We start from the raw sequence: 20,951 nt of genomic DNA on the forward strand, positions 1-20,951 counted from the left end.
TCAAAATTCCTAAACATTTCAAAATAAAATCTAAAAAGAAATGTAAAACACAGTATTCAAAACTGTAAATATCACCTTTAGAATTCCATTTCTGTTCAGAAAATATTTCAAGGTCTGTAAAGGCAGAAACAGTCTGCTGCAGAGAGAGGTAGCAGCTGTTACTGTTGCATTTAACATAGCTAGAGTGAAAGTAGTTTAATAGACATATCAAAGTCTGCACCTTATTCACACCAGATTGAACTCCTTTAGATTCCACTGCAGTATGGTATCCTTGACAGCCGCGAAGACAAATCTAATATTCTCTGTGTCGGTGGCACATGTAAAATGGGAATAAATCACTTTCTCTTTGTCTGGATTCTGATCCTGGTATAACTTCAAAATAAACTCTCTGGCAGCTTTGACATCTTGCTTAGGTCCTGTTCAACAGCAATGTGATTTTATAACACACTTTATCCAATCTTCAATGAAGTGTTCATTTTCATCAACATATGCAAAATTCAGCTTGTGGTACTATAATTGTACCATTAATTGTAGCAACTCAAAATGGCACATGATTTTGCATAGCCGCCACTGGAGGGGGTGTGTGTGCGTGTGGAGAGGCTAAGATAAAGGATGGTAAAGAGGACGACAGTCCATGGGGCAGCAAGCATATGCAGAATGATGCCATTTTAGCCAATTGTTTTCAAGACTTGATCGTATTCACTTAGAGCAACTAAGAATATTATGAAAGTAACACTTTCAAAACAATGAATCCACTTTCTTCTTTCTGACCTCTGTCCGCCAACATCCACCATTCTGTTAAACAGACGCATAAGTAAATGAGTGTTCTGGACTTCCAGGGCTTTTAGCAGTCTCCCCTTTGTTTCAAATTAGCTATCAAAGGCCATTTATGCATGGGAGGTTTTGCCTTGGATTTGCCGCTCAATAGATGCACATTTTCCCCATCCAAATTCTCAAAACTCAACAGTAAGCCCCCATGCAGTGTTTTGAGAATTCAGATGGGGAAAATGTGGGTCTAGAGAGCAGCAAATCCAAGGCAAAACGTCCCATGCATAAACGGTCAAACACCGAATGGTGTTCCTGTAGTATAATCCATTTATTCACATCAGTTGTCTTAGTCTGATGGTACTATCAGCTTGCCATAGAAGATAATGATCCAGAAAAGTAAGGAACATTTCAAGTGGTCGATCAGTAATATTTTTGCTACTAAAACTGATTGAATAAACTTCCTTTATGGATCCACTAGACACACCACAAGCACCATTACATTACAATCATTACAATCTCAGCAAAGGCCAACAGGATTGGGATGGATATTTCCTATTACATGATATTCAGATGAATTGGGTCTAAACATTTATGGTATGCATGAGAAGAATTCTAGCCATCTTGTGTGGGAAATGAACTAGAACTGTATGGACAAATTATTTAAACCAACAGCTAGTCAATTTGAAGGACTGTGAAAGAACTATGGTAACAGCTGGTGATGAAACAGCACCTGTAACTGACACTCAAGTCAGATGTGATATAAGAGTAGCATGCAAGGCAAAGAAGAGGAAGAGGAGTTGGTTTTTATATGCCGACTATCTCTGCCACTTAAGGGAGAATCAAACCGGCTTACAATCACCTTCCCTTCCCCTCCCCACAACAGACACCCTGTGAGGTAGGTGGGGTTGAGAGAGTGACTCGCCCAAGGTCCCCCAGCTGTCTTCACGTGTAGGAGTGGGGAAACAAACCCAGTTCTCCAGATCAGGCTCTACCACTCCAAACCACCGCTCTTAACCATTACCCCACGCTGGCTCTCACAGGCCGTATGTGGTAAAGAGACAGCAAAATATAACATGGCAGAGATTGAATGGGAATTTCCTAGGGGACCAGGTTTGGTATAATCTTATTTGCTTGATATACTACATATGCTCTTTATACCTGCAGCCAAAAGACTCACCCCATTTGGCTCATATTGTCCATTACAGCACTGCACGAGCCAGCACAGGTGGGCCTATCTGAAGGACTGAACTGGTTATTTGGAATTACTATGTCTCCAGAGATTTGATACCTTCACATCACCAAGCTTACCTAAATATTGTATTTTCTAAATCAAAGGGGTATTCAATAATTCCCATAGTTGGCACTCTTACTATGAGTACATAGTACTCTTGCTGATTTGGCACTTACGATGTCATGGCAATACGGTCCATGTCTGAAAGGTAACTACAAATGCAGACATGTTTAATATACACAAAAGAAGAAGGTGAAGAGTTGGTTTGTATATGCTGACTTTCTCTCCCACTTAAGGCAGAATCAAACCAGCTCACAATCACCTTCCCTTCCCCACAACAGACACCCTGTGAGGTAGGTGGGGCTGAGAGAGCTCTATCAGAGCTGTGACTAGCCCAAGGTCGCCCAGCTGGCTTCGTGTGTAGGAGTGGGGAAACAAATCCAGTTCACCAGATTAGCCTCTGCTGCTCATGTGGAGGAGTGGGGAATCAAACCCGGTTCTTTAGATCAGAGTCCACTGCTCCAAACCACTGCTCTTAACCACCACACCATGCTGAAATAGTGAGTGTTCTGTCTTCAGTGTATTTCACTCAAATTATGTGCTCACAAAAAAACAGGAACTGGTATAGTGCAGGAAGTTATGGGCCACAAAATCAGGAAATCCCTGGTTGCAATATCACCTCTGCCATGGATTCTGCAAGCAGCCTTAGACAAGCCAATCTTTCAGCCTACATCCGCAATATATGACAGGACAGGCCTACCTTATGGGTTTGCTGTAAAGATTGCCACACAATGTGAAACTGTAGAAATGTTAAATGTTATTATTATTAAAATTCTGTAAGTATACTTAATGATATGATATGATACAATGAAGTTTATTGTTTGTGGCTGAAGGCCACTACAACCTGCCATATAAAACCTAGTCATAAATAATAACATTAAAACAGCCTGACCAAAAAATTCTAGTTATTAAATGCATTAAATACCCTGATTAAAAACAGATTTTATGTCTGAATTTTCTTGGCTACTAAGGCAAAGGGTGAGGAAGAAAAGGCCTCGCAAGTTTAAGTGGTCTATGGATGGAACCCCTATAGAGCAATGCAGCACCTTCAAATATCTAGGGATAACATTCAGTAAACCTTTAAGCTCGAGGGCTTATTTGGCAATAACCAGAGCCACGGTCTTAAGATCAATAGGTGCTGTTCTGAAATTTTATTATACAAAAGGAGGTTTCCTGATTGATCCAGCTCTGAAACTATATCAAAGTAAGGCAGTTCCCTAAGTTTTATATGGTGTAAAGGTCTGTCTGGTCACAAAACTGGAATCTATCCAAAATCATTTTTTTATAAGAATTCCAGCTTTAGCCAGAGGTACCACTGCAGCCTTGATGCAAGCAGAACTTGGTTTGCCCTCAATTAGGGCCCGTGTACATGAAGCCTTAAGATTTTGGAGAAAGCAAAGCAATGACACTACCAATTTACATTGCAGGCAATGTTTTAACATGATGATGCAAAATGATGCTGCCCAGTTAGCCTGCTATAGCAACATCCTGCATTGCGACTCTATATCAGATGATACCCAGGCTGTCCCTATAATTCATGATTGGGTGTTTAAGCATGATGCTGTATCACACTGAGAATCGTATACTTAATGTTGTACAATGGAATCATGAAAAAGGTCATGAGCTGTTATACCTAGAAACCAATGGCCATCCATTATAACATTCTGAAATCAGTAAAATAGCTTGCACCCAAAATGTGTCTTTGTGGCATGCAATCAGTATGGATTAATAATTTTTGCCCATTGACCTTAGAATTCAAATTCTGTGATACCCACAGTCCTCTACAGAAAGGGGCTAGGCTATGCTAGGCTACTCTAATCCACTGACAGCACAGCAGCTAAGCCAATGTGACAGTGACACGCTGTGTTAAACTGGATAAGATCAACTCACTATCTGACAACAATCAAATTTTATTTGCACCTACAAGGTGTCATTAGAAGTTAGGGCCAGATGGCCAAAGAACAATAGAATGCATCATGCTAAAGAGAGAACAACAAAAACAGTCTGACATACTTAAGGGCCAGTTGTAAAATATGCATAATGTGAAACTCTGTCCTTGCTCAATCAATCACCCTTATAAAGACCCTTATAAAGGCATAATTTTTCACAACTGGAGCAAAAACATCCCACCTTGATTATCAAGAGCCATCACTCATTCAGCCCCAGTTTCTTCAATAAATGTTGACAAGATACCGGGGTTCAGTGAAGGCCACTATTTACACTCTAGATCCTTGCCCATCTTGGATGCTAAAATAATGTAAGGACCACATCAACAAACCCTTAGAATCTATTATAAATTAGTCACTAACTCAGGGAACCTTCCCTTGGCCACTCAAATAGGAAGTTATCTGTTCGCTAATTTAGCTATCACATACAAGGCCCTTCCTGGCCTTGGCCCCATATATTTGCGAGACTCCCTTTCCCCCTATGCTCTACCATAACAATTTAGCTCATCAAAGCAGGGTCTTCTGCAGGTGCCAACCTGCAAATGGGCAACAACTGCCCATACACAGTTGTGGCCTCCACCTTCTGGAATGGCTACCTCTCAGCTAGGGCTTTCTGTCAACCCCGGATAAACAAGATGGTTCCTCACCAGAACAAAATGGAGTTTGAGTTAGCTCAGTCCTTCTCCGTTTGCATTCTGTCCCCGCCCAGCATCTGCACCAGCATCTGGAGACCTGCCCAGGATAATCGCTAGTATGATACCAGGTCCCGCAGTACAATGCCTGGGAGCCCTGGAGATCATCTAGCTATTTCACGCGTTAATTCCTTGTATGCATTTTCAATGAGTTGTTACCGGCAGTTACCTTCTGTATTGTTTCCTTGTATCTGAATTATCAAGAAGCTCTGCCGCACCTCGTCCTTTTGTGTTATATCCTGAACATAATCAATCCTATTGTATGTACCCTATAAATGTACTGGTGTTTCCCCACGTCTGTATTCTAGCCATGTTTCTATGGACTTGCTGAACTCGCTGGCTTTCTTAATAAAACTTTTAAACTCGCGACTACGTCTGGAGTGAAGTTCCTTATGAAAGAAACGCAGTACTGCAGTCTGACAGTAGGCTAGAATCTCCTCTTCTTTTTTTATTTTTGTAATAGTTAAGGAATAGGTTGTCAGCATGATCCACAAACCTGTTCCTCGTGGATGAAGACCTCCGCCAGAGTTACTGGCAGGGAGCAACCCCCCTCGCCGGAGGGAGCCGGGGAGAAGCAACTCCAGGATGGCACCCGGCCGAGTTTGCCGGTTTCCCCGGGAAGCCGGCGTGGACCTCCTTGCCCACGCACGCTGAGCTGTGATACAGGACCAGGGCCGACGGCGCCCTCAAGGGAGTCAACCAACGGCCGGCAACGGAACCAGACCTTGGCAGTTTTTACCGGGGACCACTTACCGCCTTATTCGGAGAGAGAGAGGAGCGGAGCCAGGAGGGAGTTACGACTGGATGGTTTAACGAACCCTCAACCATCCGCACCCCGGTCACCCCAGCCCCCGGTACAGGGGAAGAGGTGGTCCTGCTGTGAGAACAGAATCGGGCGCTGTCTCTACAGAACCGGGACCTCCAGGAGCAGCTGAGAGCTCTACAGAGGGACATGACGGCAGTATTGGGGGCGGTGAGAGATCTCAAACCGTTTACTCAGCAACCTTGGGTCAACTCACGGACCGCCATGGAACCACCCAGCAGCGCAAGGGCACCCCCACCCATCCCACCCAGGCGACCTGCAACCCGGGACCTGAAGGTCTCTTTCGACGGATCCAGCGCCCAGTTGCCCCACTTTGTGCTCCATCTGTCCGGCTTCATGATGGATCAAGGAGAAACGTTCCCTTCAGAGGAAGCCTGGGTCCGGTATGTGATCAGCTTGCTAGAGAAGGAGGCGGTGGAATGGGCAGTGACGGCGACAGAGACTGAGCCCGGGATCCTGAGGTCCTTGGATGTATTTATGTCTGCCTTGCAACGCCGTTTTGAGGACCCTCATAGGGGGGGAGAGGGCCAAGATTGCCATGCGCAGACTGAAGCAAGGGACCCGCTCTGTCATGGAGTATGCCCAGGAATTCCAGTCCCTATCCTGCAAGATCTGGGAGTGGAGTGAAGCCACCAAGGTCCAACACTTCCGCGAAGGACTGCGTTGGGAAGTGCTGGACGGCTGCTTAACCCTAGGAGACCCAGAGACGGTCGACGAATGGATGAGACTGGCGGCCCAGGTAGAGAACCGGAAGCAGACGCTCCAGTTCTCAAAAGATCGCCCGGCTAAAGAGCCCTCCTGAGGTCCCTTCAAGGGGGCCGCCGCAGCTGAACCTTGGCGAGACGGGAGAAACCGCAGTGGATTCTCCGAGGAGAGGGCGTGCCGCTTTAAGGAGGGAGCCTGTCTAAACTGCCCCAGTGGATCGACGGACTCATCCGGTTCCCGAGCAACCCAGGGATGTGGGATTACCCCTACTCAAACCCCGGACTATAGGAGAACGGAGGGGACGACCAGCTGACGCGGGGCGGCTTGTCTGCATGCAGAACCGGCACCTACTTCGTGCGATCACGACCATCGCTGCTGCTCCAGAGACTCATCGCCGGCAAAAAATGGGGAGGGCCGGCACGGAAGGCTACCTTAAAGGACACCAATCCAGTCCTAAACAGGGTGAGTGACCAGGGAGACACCCTCCTGCTGCCCGTTGTATTGCGGAACCCCAGGGGAGGGGATCCCGTTGCTGTTGTGGCGATTTTGGACTCTGGTTGCTCCCGGACTTTGATAGATCAGGAGGTGATAAACCGCCTGCAGGTCGAGACTCAGGAACTAGACCACCCTCTGCATTTCCACCAAATGGATGGGAGTGACCTACAGGGGGGGGGGCATCCATTTGCGTTCCCACCCGGTGTTGTTGGGGGTGGGAGACCACTGGGAACAGATCCTATTCACGGTGGCTCCTCGGATATCTTACCCAGTGATTCTTGGTAGTAACTGGCTAGCGAGGCACAACCCTAGCATCGACTGGGTACAGCGACGGGTGGTGTTTGGATCCCCCCAGTGTAAATGGCATGGCAGGGAGAACATGCCCGGGGGAGATGGAGGGGATGCTGCTGAATAAGGGCACCAATGGTGTGATGATACTACAGGAAGCTTGATTGTTGGATCCTTAGGTGTTTGGGTGAGTTTGTGTAGTGAAGGGGTGGGCTTGCATTCAGCACTGGGAGACTGGCTTCCTCAGGTTTTACATGAGGAAAGGCTTAATGTGAAGGTTTCCTTTATGAGTGCCCAAGAAAAGGGGACATGCACCTGTGGCATCTTGCCATGCTGAAAGTGCAAAAGATTCCAGAGGATATGAGTGTTAAGCTTCCTAATCCTCACAGTGCCTGGCAAGGGAACAACACAGCATGATTTTAACATTAATTGGTAGCCATAAACTGGCCAGGACATTGTAAGGAAACAGGGGAGTGGAATTAAGATGATGAGACAAATCAGGATTAGGTGATCATCTGGGAGAAAAACCTTGTTTTAGAAACTAACCAAAATTCAAATAAACGATGTAGCTTACATTCTATCAGCTCAATGAACTATTCCAAAATGTCATAAAGTTCTCATCACCATTCTTTAGAAATTAACACACGAAGATAAGAATGATACAGTCTTATGACCAAGCCAGCTCTGATTTTTCCACTTTATCAATAGCTCTTCTTTGCCCTGGAATCAGATGGCACCAGAATTATAAGAACCTGCACAAAGTAGAACAACCTCTTGCCAAGCAATGCAGATTGGACTTCCGACTTCCAGTGTGACACTGCAGGATGCCCAAGGATGTGCCCCATTACTGGTTTTATTTTTCCTTGTTTTAGCATTTAATTAGCTTTTAACTAGGGCTCCTATTTGTCTCTTTTTATCTTCCACTGCCTGTTTTAAGTTTATTCAAGCTTTTATCTTTGTTTTGCTATTTTATTGGCTCGGTTCCTGAGTGTGAGATTTGTTTTATTTTACTTCTACTTTCCCCCCTTTCTCCCTTTCTTTGGATCCTTTTCCCATTTTAATATTTTAAACGTTTAAAATATTTTGAATTATTTTAACCACCGTTAACCTCTGTTAGCTCTTCAGTCTCAATTAATGAGCTGAGGGTGTGGTGTGTGGTGACTTTTGTTAGCAATTTTAAGCAGTAGGAGCAGAAAGAGATAGATTCCTTCACACATTTAGCTCTTTGTAAGGAAGAGGAGGGAAAAAGTCAGCAACTGGATAGGAGCTTAATTTTCTCCGCTCTGCAAGACTGACTTCTTGTCACTTATCCCGCATTTCTTCACCTTTTCCTGCCAAAAGCCTCCATTTTTGTTTCATCTACCTTCAGCTGATAGTGTGGCAAACTGCAGAGAGCTCGGCTCTTATCAAAGCTCTGTTTATGCTTTGTAATCTCCCGCCGTTTCTCTGCCTTATATTTCCAAATAACGGGCAAGACAAGCCATAGCTGTCATCTTGCCTTTCATGCACTGTTTTGCCTATTTGACCAGTAAAGCCATCTGCTTGGAATCTGATGGTCTCTGTGGTGATTTCTGGTTCGATGGGTCAAGAGCTGGCACATACACAATATCCAGAATTACATGAATAAAATGTTTAAAATGTTACAAACAGTCACATACAGTATATACAGATTATTGCTGATTTAAACATTATAGTTCCCCTAAAATATTCTTTCTATGGCAACTTTGGAGCCTAATTTTCAATAAATTTCTTCCTTAACTTAGATGCTAACATGATTTTTAAAAAGCCACGCTAAGCACAATCTTAGAATTAACGCCTGCCATTAAAAATCTAACTTGGCCCTCAACTGAATCTAATACATCTGGGATATGCTGGGTTAATTTAAAATGAATGGAGTCATAAAATGGGCAACTAAACAAAATATGTGGGAGGTCCTCTATTGAACCCATGGAACAGGGACACAGATTATGGGGAATTTTTTTATATCTACCATGGGTATAAGCTGAAGGCATCATTTGAAATCGTGCCGGTAAATGCTCTCCTTAACCCTAGGTCCGAAAGTTCCATTAAATCATTTGAGAAGAGCTTATTTGATATGAATAAAGGTTACCATGGGGAGAACTTAGACTTTTGTATCAGGCACATATCATTATCAGTTTATCAGCAATCCATTTCCTGAGCTCTTTTGGGTCCCATGAGTTTAAGATTTCCAGCAAAGGCAATTTATACAATTGTAGGATTGGTATAAGGACCTTATCCCAATGATTTTCCTTTGAGTAGAACATATAACCATAATACACCAATTTCGAGTTAATAGATTTTCTCAGTTTTAGGTAAAGAAGTAATATTCTTAAATGGGCTCTCATGGCAACTGACAGCAAGCCTATTTTGGATTTTCTCCAAATCATTCAATATTTTTTAGTTTTCCCCCCAGATCTCAATTCCATATAACAACTGTGGTATTACTTTCCCCACAAAAGCTTTAATTGCTTACAAGATTGTTTTTTGCAGAGTAGCAGTCTGCCTCAAACCAACTCTTTGACTTACTTTTCCTGAACTGTTGTATGCTGTGGTCCTGTGATTGCTTTAGAAGAATTTGTGTCCAGAGATAAAACGTTGGTATAACGTAATCACTAAGGTTGTTGGGTTGCCCGAGGTCATGGCGTTTTGGAATTGCAATGCCATGTGAGAGGTAAAATATTTCTTACATTGTTGTTGCAGTTTCTCAGACCAGAGTGGTCTTCTGTAGGTCGGAAGAGGTTCTTCATCTACACTGGGTGCACTGGTTGGGACAAAAGTATGTCCTGATGAACTGTAAATGTTAAGAGCCAGAGTAATTGGAAGATGGCCACTGTCTTGTCTGGACTCAACTTTAAGATATGGGTTGGTAGTTAGCAAGTCACGGCATGTCAAAATAGTCAACAGTACTTGCACCACATTAGGACCAGAAATTATACTCCCCAGGGATGTCTCCTTGAATAGTCCCATTAAGTGTAACAAGGTCTTGTCTGGATGTGATCTCTAATAAGCAGCAACCTTTCCAGCTAGACTGGGTATCCTTGAAGATTCTGGGACAAATAATATTTAAAGGGTCTTTTGCTGGAGGTATTAAATTTAGGGCCTTGTATAATGATTTCTCTGAAGGGCCAAGTCTGGCATTAAAGTCTCCTGCAGCTATCACAGATGAATTTAAATGAGATGTAAGAAGTGAATCCAAATATTGTTCAAATTTGGACCATATGTCCTGTGTCTGTTGTTTAGTGCCAAAAGAAGGGATGTGAACTGGAGCAGGGAGGCCTGTGCCCACTGATCGCAAGTTGTCAGCAAAGTGACTGTCACATGTAGTATTGTAGCTTTAAGAATGGCCAGGCCTCCCTTTGCTCTTCCTGGAGATGGCTTGAAGGTTTTTTATTATAAATTCATCCACCTGCAACAAATCTTTGGACCAGGTTTCTTGAAGGCAGATGATATCATGTAAGGCCAGAAAGGAGTGAAATGAATAATCAGTGCTCTTGGAGGCCCAGCCTGCAATATTCCATGGCCATTTACACATGGGAGATTTTGCCTTGGGTTTGCCACTCTCTAGATGCACATTTCCCCCATCCAAATTCTCAAAACTCAACAATAAGCCCCCGTGCAGAGTTTTGAGAATTCAGATGGGGAAAATGTGCATCTAGAGAGCAGCAAATCCAAGGCAAAACCTCACATGCATTTTCATTTTTAGATTCCCCCAATTAATTTCAGTAGGATGTGGGTTGCATAATTAACACAGGTTCTGGACCCATTGGCCAACCTGCCTTTTAGACACAAACACTCTGAGTTTAGGCACAGAAGGTTTTGCCTTGGATTTGCTGCTCTCTAGATGTACATTTCCCCCTTCTGAATTTTCAAAACTCTGCATGGGGGCTTATTTTTGAGTTTTGAGAATTCAGATGGGGAAAATGTGCATCTATTGAACAGCAAATCCAAAGCAAAACCTCCCGTGCATAAATGCCCCATGTTAAGAATTTAATTGGGTTCTTTGACCTTGGTCCAAAGGGAAACTTATTGGGTCTGGGATGTCTGAGTATCTGAAGTTTACTGGATCTAATAAATGCTTTATCCAAAACCTCAAAGAAGAATGAATGGGGATTGGCCTAAAGATGTAATATGAATTGAGCTAATTCAAACTAAGTATCTAAATCTGCCTTTTGCCTCCGAGGAAACGTATTGGGAGTTCTCAGTACAAAAAGCTGCTGTCGCCATGGTAACACAGCACTACCATTTTATCCAGATCCCTGTTGCAATTGCTCTCAATAGCTGAGCTACAGCAGAATAGTTATTTTGATTACAGCATTTACACTCTAATTTTTGAGGACCACCACCCCTTCTGACAGGACCTGAAATACACTCCTTTAGGATTGCTGTCTAGAACCTTAAATACATTAGTATCAAACACAAAGTGAGCAAGAGCAAAATACCATTTTGTTCACTAAGCATTCTCTGACAAAATCGGGATGCAAGAGGCAATTCCAAAGGAGTAGAGTATATGTATTTCTCAAAAGAATAAAATCCATATCATACTGGAGATTGTATACAGACAAAAAGAATAGTATGGAAGGATGCTATGTTTCTTGATCATGTACCGCAGCAATTTTCATGGGATCTTCCTCAAAGTTCAACTACAATACGTTTATTAGTCTTTAACCTGCCACAAGTCACTTTGTTGTTTTGACTACAACTGACTAATATTGCTAGCCACAGAAACGTTTCCATTAATGGCCGTTTTCAGGAGCTAAGCATTTCAGACTTTATATCCTATTTTAAAGAATGTCTTGACATGGGGAAGTGGGATTGAGCCACGAAGCAGTCCCCAACAGCAAAAACAAAGTGATATTCAATGTGGCCAATGAGAAGGCCACAATGGAACTAGCTCTGTTTACATCAGGGGTGTATGCCTGCCTGCTTGCCAGCACCCGGGGGCGGGGTCATCTGGGGCAGCTGCCTGCTTGGGGCTTGGTCGGCTAATTTTTAAGTTGATAATTTTGTATGGCCCACGAATGATGTTACAAATATCCAAATGGCCCTTGGTGGAAAAAAGGTTCCCCACCCCTGGTTTACATGGACATCTAAGTATCTGCTTATTTATACTTTGCTCCTCCCGAGATGCACAACAAATAAGAAACACATATTCCATTATTAGACTGGTTTAATCAAGTAAATTCACATCCACAATGAACCATTACCACATTCTTAGTACACAAAGCATGCTTTTAAGAAAGTTTGTCATTACCAGCTATCCATCCTCAGTCAGAGAAATGTGAAAGCTTTATATACAAAAGGTGGTGATCTGTGCCAGAAACAATAAAGGAATCAGCCATATGCCAATGACATTTCTGTTTCGTGCATTCTTTTAATACAAACTGTACATCAGTTGCTTAATTAAACCTGAGCCTGGGGTATGAAAGAACAGCACAAAGATCCTATGCCACAGCAAAGTTCAAAATTATTTTTTACAACCCTGGATAAGAGCAAATGACTTCAGGCTCGACAAAGCTACTAAAAAACATGTGGTATGGTAGTTAGTTAGAGAGTTGGACTAGGATCTGGGTTCAAATGGCCACTTAGCCATGGAAGCTTGCTGGGTCACACATTCCCGCCTAACCTATATCACAGGGTTGTTGTTAGGATAAAAAAGAGGAGCAGAGAATGATGTTAGTCCCTTTAGGTCCCTGTTGGGGAGAAAAGGAGCGTTTAAATGAATAATTAAATAAAATAAACACACACATAACTTTAAAAACTGATCCCCTTCCCAGTATTAAGTATTTATGGTGTGAAAAGTAAAGACCAGATGATATATAAAGTACAGGCAAAATATGGTCCCTATATATTTAAAGTACATCAGATAAACAGGCTAGAAAATTTCACATTCTACACTGAAAATGTACCTTGCCCCTAGCAGCATTCTGTTATGTGTGAAAAAATTGGACCACAACTGTTTTCAAACTTCTTGGTCTTGTGTAGCTTGAAACCAAGTTTATTTTCCAAATGTTTGATGTACCACATACCAAGAACAGTGCGTACAGTCTGGGCTTTAAAAATATGTTTGCTTTTAGAAATAAAAACAAGTTTACAGAAGACGACAAATGGAAGGCATTTATCTGGCTAGTTCCTGACAAAGTCACATTGATTTATTACAATATAAATGAAGCCCTGTACATGCCCCCCTCCTCTGCACTATATGCTCCATCAAATCTTTGTGTGCCACAGAGACTAATTTCTTAGTTAAAAATTATATGGCATGCTCACTAAAATGGCCTATCTAAAAAGTCAAGCCATGCCACTTATTATCAGCCAGTCCTGTCTCTTCTGCCTCAATAGCAGCTTTTCTTCTATACTGTTCTACCACCCGAAGTAGTTTTGTAGGGAGCAGAATACCATTCCTGGCGCTCTCCTCCTCCTCCTCATTAGAGCTTCCAGATCTCACCATATGCCTTTGAGGCAACATACAGGTCTGGATATTGCATGGAGCTGCCAAAGCATGGCGGCAAACATGAAAGCTGGCAAAAAAGCTTCTGGCAGAAATCTCATCTTAGATATGGCTTTACCAGGTGGCCTTCAGCAAGCAACTGCTCTCAGGTCCATATACTGTACTGCTATGTTTAAAACCTCAACTTTGCATCTGTAACATGGAAACAATAATATTGGTTTATATTTTGGAGCAAAACACACTAATATCTGATTTATTGGCACTGATGTTCTACCAAAATAGAACATGCAACAGGAAAAATGTTTTCAATAAGCTCTTTTCAAATATTAACATAACTACTTGAGACCCATCAACCTTTGTGAAGCAATGTATTGAGTGCTATATGTGGGGATTTTCTGATGCTGACCCCTTCTTCTCAATAGCCCTTCTCCAAGTGGAGAACTGTGTTCACGGGACAGTTGCCACGGCTACTGACTGGTTTGTACACATGCAATTTATATTTCAACAGGCAATACCAGAATTATTTTTATTACACTGCTTCTCTGTGTAAATGTTCTACAGTTTTAGAGACCACACCAATCAATTGAGAAGAAAAAAGGCACATGTGCTCAAAGAAAGAAAACATAAACAAACTTGAATGCGTTTTCACCTTTTATCTTTTCCAAAAAAGAAAAAAGAACATGCCTTTTCTAAACGTTTAAGTCCTCAAGTAACCTGATCTTGCATACCAAGAAACAGAGGTACTAGAACACTGGCCTAATTATACTGACATGTTTTGGCAGAACATCATCCACTTAAAATTCTAGCATCTCAAAGAAAACATGATAAAACCCACACACGTCTACTGCAGATACTCTGTTCAAACTTAACCATCACAAAAGTAACCACAGAATTTTTTATTTGTTTAAAGATTGTTATCAAGTGTGGGGTGGAAGAAGTAACTTTGTTTGAATTCCTTGGCCAAACCACTGGCTCTCACCAGTGCTGCTATAACCTCTGTGCTATAACCAAGCCTGCTCCCCAAAAACAGTATAAGATTACAGCAGAGACAACACTGGCATAACTCAAAACGCCTCCACTGAACCTGGATAAAGAGCACACTGCATCCCACCACAGCTCCAAGATGCAGCACGGCTTAGGATACCAACTAAGCCTGCAACCAATCACAGTTCTCCTAAGCACCAAAAACATCCCAACCAGGATACCCAATGATCAGATGACAGGGTTCCCAGAACAGAATTTCCATCTCTAGACTCATATCAGGGTAATGGGAACTTAAGAGAAAGGCACTTCATTCAAAAAGGGAACATTGCACAAACATTGCACAAAAATAGTGTTGCAGTAAATTGGTAGCACTGCTCTGATCCCTTACAGGTGCTCTACCCCAGGACACAAAAAACCAGTTGGGAGTCGTGGGCCAAGCCAGCCACTTTCCCCACTCCCTCCCTGGGCTTCCCTGGGCTGGAACAGCCCCCTGGGCCCAGCCAGCACCCTTTCTCCCCTTTTCTGCACTTCCCGGGTCTGCTCCAGCCTCAGGAGCCAAGCCAGCAGCCTTTCCCCCAGGCTGCTCTGGGCTCATCAGCCAAGGCAGCCACCCCCTCCAGTTAATTTTTTTTAAAATTAATGTCAGGGACTAGATATACAAACTTTATAGAATAATTTTCTAACAGTTAGAGCAGCTCCTTAGTGGAACAGGCTTCCTTGGGAGGTGGTAAGCAATCCTTCCCTGGAGATTTTCAAGAAGAGGTTAGATGGCCATCTGTCAGCAATGCTGATTCTATGACCTTAAGAAGATGATAGAAGGGAAGGCATCTTTGCCATCTTCTGGACATGTAGTAGGGGTCACTGGGGGTGTGGGGGGAGGTAGTTGTGAATTTCCTGCAATGTGCAGGGGGTTGGACTAGATGACCCTGGCAGTCCCTTCCAACTCTATGATTCTATGATTCTAAGAGCAGTCTGAGTTCAAAGCCAAGGTATTGAGAGAGTCCAGGTACAAAAAGCCACAATGTAATGCAAGAGCATGGTCCCAGTCCAAGTTCCAAGGTAAGCCAAAGGTCAGAAACAGGTAAACAGAGTGCAAAAGAATAGTCAAAGTCCAGCCCAAAGCCAAAGGTACACAAAGGTTTCCAAGTGGGTAACTCACAGGTTAGCACAAAGTGAAAACACACATTGTTCCCACATCAGCCTGGCTGCTAAAGTTTGTTTAAATAAGCCTAAGAGGACCCAGCTGTTGCTGGTTCTTCCAACTCAGCAATCCTTGCTGGGGGAGCTCATCATCCCCATTGCTGTCAGCTGCCAGGGTTCTCAGTAGTGCTTGTAATCAGGCACTTCCTCTACACTGGAGGAGGAGGGTTCTGTACCGTTGGTGTCACTGCTGCAGCGGTGGTGGGCTGCCCTGGGTGGTTGTAGGCTTGGGGCACAGTCATCTACCTGTGCCTGCTCTGCCTGCTGTGGTCCTCCCTGTCACTGGCAGCAGTTTCCAGATCTTCTTCTCCTGAGGAATCCTCAGCCGACTGATCTCTGGCAGAAGCTTCAGCAGGCTGACAGTTATTGTTGTAAGCTTGTTTGTGTTTTAAGTAAAAAAAAAACCAATATCATTAGTTGACTTTACCTGTGTCTTTTATAGTTTGTATCTCCAGTATCTGGTATTATATTTTATGGTATTTATTTATTTGGTACACATGGCCCGGCCTGACCAAGGGACATTTATGTCATATCCGGCCCTCCTAACAAACGAGTTCAACACCCCTGTCCTAAGCAGTTGGCAAGTCACATGGGTATATTCATAGTAACAGAAATCTCCTGCACCTCAGTTTTATCTTGAGACTTCATCGTAATTTTATTTTCCAGCAACAGCACTTTGGAAATAAATAGGCAGCAACGGATATGTATTTACTGTTGTTTTTGGCTCAAATGTTAAGATCTCGGTACAAATTCAGAATTTGATCTTACTGGCACGGGGGACACATTTAATTACACTGCTGAACAAATAACTGGTGTCATCTGGTTTGCTGCAATTTGAGCCCACTTTAAATAAAAGGGTTTTCTGGATTTGTTAAACATTATTGTGAAATTATCCACCACCTGGAAAGCAGTGTAGAATTCATTAATTTTCTATTATCTTTTAAATATATCACAATTTTTCTGCCATTTGTAGTATCAAACCTAATTTGATTTGTTTTTATTTAATTAACATTCAGAGCAAAGATTTATTTCTTTACCTCTTAATCCTTTTCTCCTATCACTGAAAATAAAATATTTGAACAGTACTTCCATAAGAGATAGTGTATTTTCTCATAATGTATTCATAAGCACATGCAGAGGATTTTTAAAAATTGATTCCAGATAATAGGAGCATAGAATTGTGAAGGTAACATTAATATTTTAAGATGATTAAGCTAGAAGTTTTCTTTAAAAATTCTTCAACAATAATGCACATGGACAAATCATACTGATTATAAAGTCCAGTGTATTTATTACAGGTGATATTAGTCAAAATATCTTTCAACTACCGTAACCATTCTGAAAGCAGAGACTGGTCCATTACTCTGTGAGTATGAGTTAAATGCTGTCAAGTTACTGCTGACCCTATGAATTCATGACCTCCAAAATGTCCTATTTTTAACAGCCTTGCTCAGGTCTTGCAAATTGAGAGATGTAGCTTCCTTGATTGAATCAATCTATCTCATGTTTACAGGGTGTTGTAAAGACAAAATGTAGGAGAGAAAAATGATGTGAGCCATACTGGGTCCCCTAGTGAAGAATAAGGTAGGGTATAAATGAAGTAAATAAATAAATAGATCTCACATCAGAGATAGATAGCAACAAGGAATAAGCATGACTCCTGTTAATATTCCCTTTAATCAGAGGACTCTCTCCATTCCCGGGTGGGCGGCGGGGGGGAATCTGTGTGGCAGCAACCACACTAAAGATAAGCGGGTCTGGATTTGACCCATGTATATGGGAGGCTGTCCTAGAATCCTAAATATATCAATCTGAGTTCATAGAGCCATTGCTGGCTGCTTTTCTTTTGCTATTTCTCTCTTCTTTTCTCTCTCCTTAGCAACTAATTGTCCTCATCTGGTACATATTTGCATTGCTGTAGTTTACACAAGGAATATGGGGAAAGGAGGGAAGAGAGTGTAATCCTAAGGACACTTTACTGGTAGACACACTGAATAGACTAAATATGCTAGATTTGGCAAATTCAGGAGCATTTCAAGGTTTAATATTTATCTGGGTTAATCTGAAAAGAGAACAGGGTTAATTTGTGCAAGAAAGAGAGAAACAAAGTGAGGGAGCACGTAATCCCATCCCCTGCTTTGGTGTCATCAGGGCTCTATTTTGGCTTAGCTTCCCCTACTCAGCCGCCATCCTGAGGACAAGGGACCAGCTTCCATCTATTAGTCAGAAGAGGCCAAGAAACAGAACTTTCAACCATTGGTGCCCTGATAGATAAAGAGCTAGCAGAAAGGGCAGGAACTGAACTTTAATCTCATCACATCATCCACTAAGAACACTAGCAGCTCCTGAGAGACCATCAGACTGTTAATCAGGACACTTGGCCACATCTTCCCCACTAAAAGTTTCTCATTTAGCTGGAACTCATTTGGACTCTGAAATTCTTTCCTAAGCCCAGCTCAGTCAGGTAAACAAGACCACCTGCAAACACATCTCTGCACTCAGATACTGCCTCTCTATTTCTTTATTTCCATCTATCTATCTAGGAGAAATCCCCATGGGAGCAGATAACAGTAGTAAATTGAGAGTAATAAATAAGCAGCCGGACGAGCCTCTGTCAAGTCCTATGAAGAGACACAGCAGAATAGCTCGTTGATCTTACAGTTTTCGCATCACAAGAAGCCCGGCGCCATCTTTTTCCTCCACACCTTATTTCCATCAATTCCCAGGACCCTGAACCTCCTCTCCTCACTTTTAGTCAATCTGGAAGCACGCTTCTGAGCAAATCTTGCCTCCTTCCTCAAAGTTATTAGTTCAAGGCTCCAGACCAAGTTTCTGTTCCCAAATCAAGTTATTGCCTTCCCAAGACTATTCCATGTATTTTGAGTAAAAAAAAAAACATCTCTTTCCTTGCACATATCATAAGCTTTTTCATTGCCGTTTCTCTTTAGGCTTACTTTTAAATTATCTGCTTTCCCCGAAGTTTGGACCCCCATTCTAAGGGAACTGGACCTCTGCCTGGAACTTTCACTGATTGCTAAAGGACGAGTGCTTTATCCTCTCTCTGCACCCTTTTGGCCTCTTGCCTCCCTCTTCTTGAGTGGAACACATTGCACAGTGTATGTGTGCTCGCATCTGATTGGAATATTTGGCTTTTAACGCAAAACATTTTGGTATTGGATGTTATTGCTGTCTGCTTGCTATTATTGTGACTTCCGTATTTCCTGATTCTCCAGGCCAACTTATATTATTTCCCTCAATCAACTTTGTTTCTGATTTCATTCTCTACAGATTTTCAGCTCTTGCCCAGGGGCTTTTTCATTTTGCTCAGTAGATCCATTTGCAGCTGTTTGAGGGTCACTGTCCAGAGTTTAAGTGTGACTGGGGTGCTCCTTTACAATGGATGTAAAATCTAAACCAGAAACTCCTTTAAGGATAGGAGCAAGAGGAGGTGAAAAGAGGGTTTCCTTCCTTACATTCCAGCTACTCTAGAGTAGATCTAGGTCAAACTGGGAGCGGGCCACTGACATGTATATAGGGTACATGAGTCTTCCTAACTATAACTCCAATCTCTTAACAAGGGAAGTATTATTTCCACAGTGGGTTCAGGGATTTAAGTTGTGTTACAACTGTTAATTTTTTAAAAAACGAGTTCTCTCTTGATACTATAAATATTTTATGGAAGTGCAGTGGGGACTTTTATGGTAGAACTATGCTGACCTGTGTTGCTGACTTGCCAATGAATAAATACCAATGAGAAGAAAGCAGAGTATGATGAGAAAAAAATACCTTGTTCTGCTCAGATGAATATTGTAAACTTAAAGTGTCCATGGCTATGATCATAGTTTGCATAGCAGTACATATGTTTTGCTAAACCAATTTTGCAAAGCCCTTCCAGTCATCTTCTGTATAGCCAGTCCCGTGAATTATCCTCATTTGTTTAATAAATGTACTTTTTCCGCTTTCCTCTGTACATGCAAGAAAACACAGGAAACAAGAAAGGTGAATAGTTAATCACACACAAAAAAAACTTAGTTATTCATCATATCAAGAGTAACCAAATTATCTTTGAGGTAACAGAATCCACTGATTTTGCACATATGCACACAGAACGGTCTGTACACACAAAAAATTGTAAACATAAGTTATATACCCCAACAGCAATCACTTTTTTCAAAATTGCTCAGATTTATGTTGTTACCAATGGAAGAATGCTCATGATGCCCATCCAGGTCATGCAATGACATCACCCTTTTTCTAATCCCCTCTACCAAAATTCTATTTAAAAAAGACTTTTAAATAAATATAAATGAGGATGTCAAAAGGAGCTCATACATGTAAACAAAAAATGACCAGAGTAAATTACGGTATGCATGTAAATCACAATAAATACAAACCACAGTCAACAGCAGGAATCTATATATCTAATAGTAATGTGTGACCCCCATCTGTGGATGCCTAAACCCATGGACTGGGACCACACTGATGCCAAACAGATTTTTCTGCAAATTTGGGATACCCCTTAAGTTTGCAGAAAAATCTGAAAAGTTAGAAAAATACATTGGTGGTTTAAATTCCTCCCGATGACAGCACACTTTCCAGTTGAACTGGCAGCAGCCACCACCATAGGGATCCACTCTGGGCTTAGCCACAGTGGTGGCAGATGCCAGGAGAGGCTCCAGACCTGGCAGCAACAGCGATGGTGCCTGGAGAAGCTCTGAGCCCAGAGCAGCTCCCGGTATCCTCCACTGCTGCAGCTGGGACTGAAGCGGAGCTTAAGGTGGGTGGTGGGGCCTGAAGCCTCAATGGGGGGGTGGAGAGTGGGATTCCCCCCATGAGTCTTGTGGGCCTCCCACTTGTCCAAACTAAAGCCCTTATACCAAACCAAGTTTTGATATGTCTTCTAAATATATGAAAGGCACCAATGCACAAAAGCCTATATTTTTATATATGGAATTTACAATTTCTATTTTAGCATAGCAATAATCTTCTAACGAATCCTTGCACAGATAATATATCTTTAATTTATTACAAATGATGCTAACAAACAGTAAATTTTATACTGTAACCACGCACTGTGAATGGCTGTCTTTAAGACCCAGCTCGCACTATTGACTGCTGGTGAAAAGACTGTGGAGGTCTGTGAACATCATAGTGAAGATGGTCTGTGTAATCCAAACACTATTAAATAAGTTGTGACAAAGGGAATCAAGTCCAATATGGCCATCAGAATGTGACAAAAGCCCTCTGTCTTGAGTGTTGTTGTTTTTAAGCAGGTCCTTAAAACAACAAG

The 20,951-nt window shown here is 42.3% G+C and overlaps 1 protein-coding gene across 1 annotated transcript in view; it reads right to left on the minus strand.

The window, feature by feature from the left end:
• Positions 1–225: 225 nt before the first annotated feature.
• LOC130476985 (guanine nucleotide-binding protein subunit alpha-14-like) overlaps positions 226–20,951 on the minus strand; it is a 55,562-nt gene continuing 34,836 nt past the window's right edge. The window contains 4 exon segments of the mRNA XM_056848986.1: positions 226–416; positions 566–795; positions 2,077–2,211; positions 19,410–19,626. Coding sequence (XP_056704964.1) covers positions 226–416; positions 566–795; positions 2,077–2,211; positions 19,410–19,626 — 773 coding nt within the window.

This window comes from Euleptes europaea, chromosome 4, assembly GCF_029931775.1.
Source record: "Euleptes europaea isolate rEulEur1 chromosome 4, rEulEur1.hap1, whole genome shotgun sequence".
NCBI lineage: Eukaryota > Metazoa > Chordata > Lepidosauria > Squamata > Sphaerodactylidae > Euleptes > Euleptes europaea.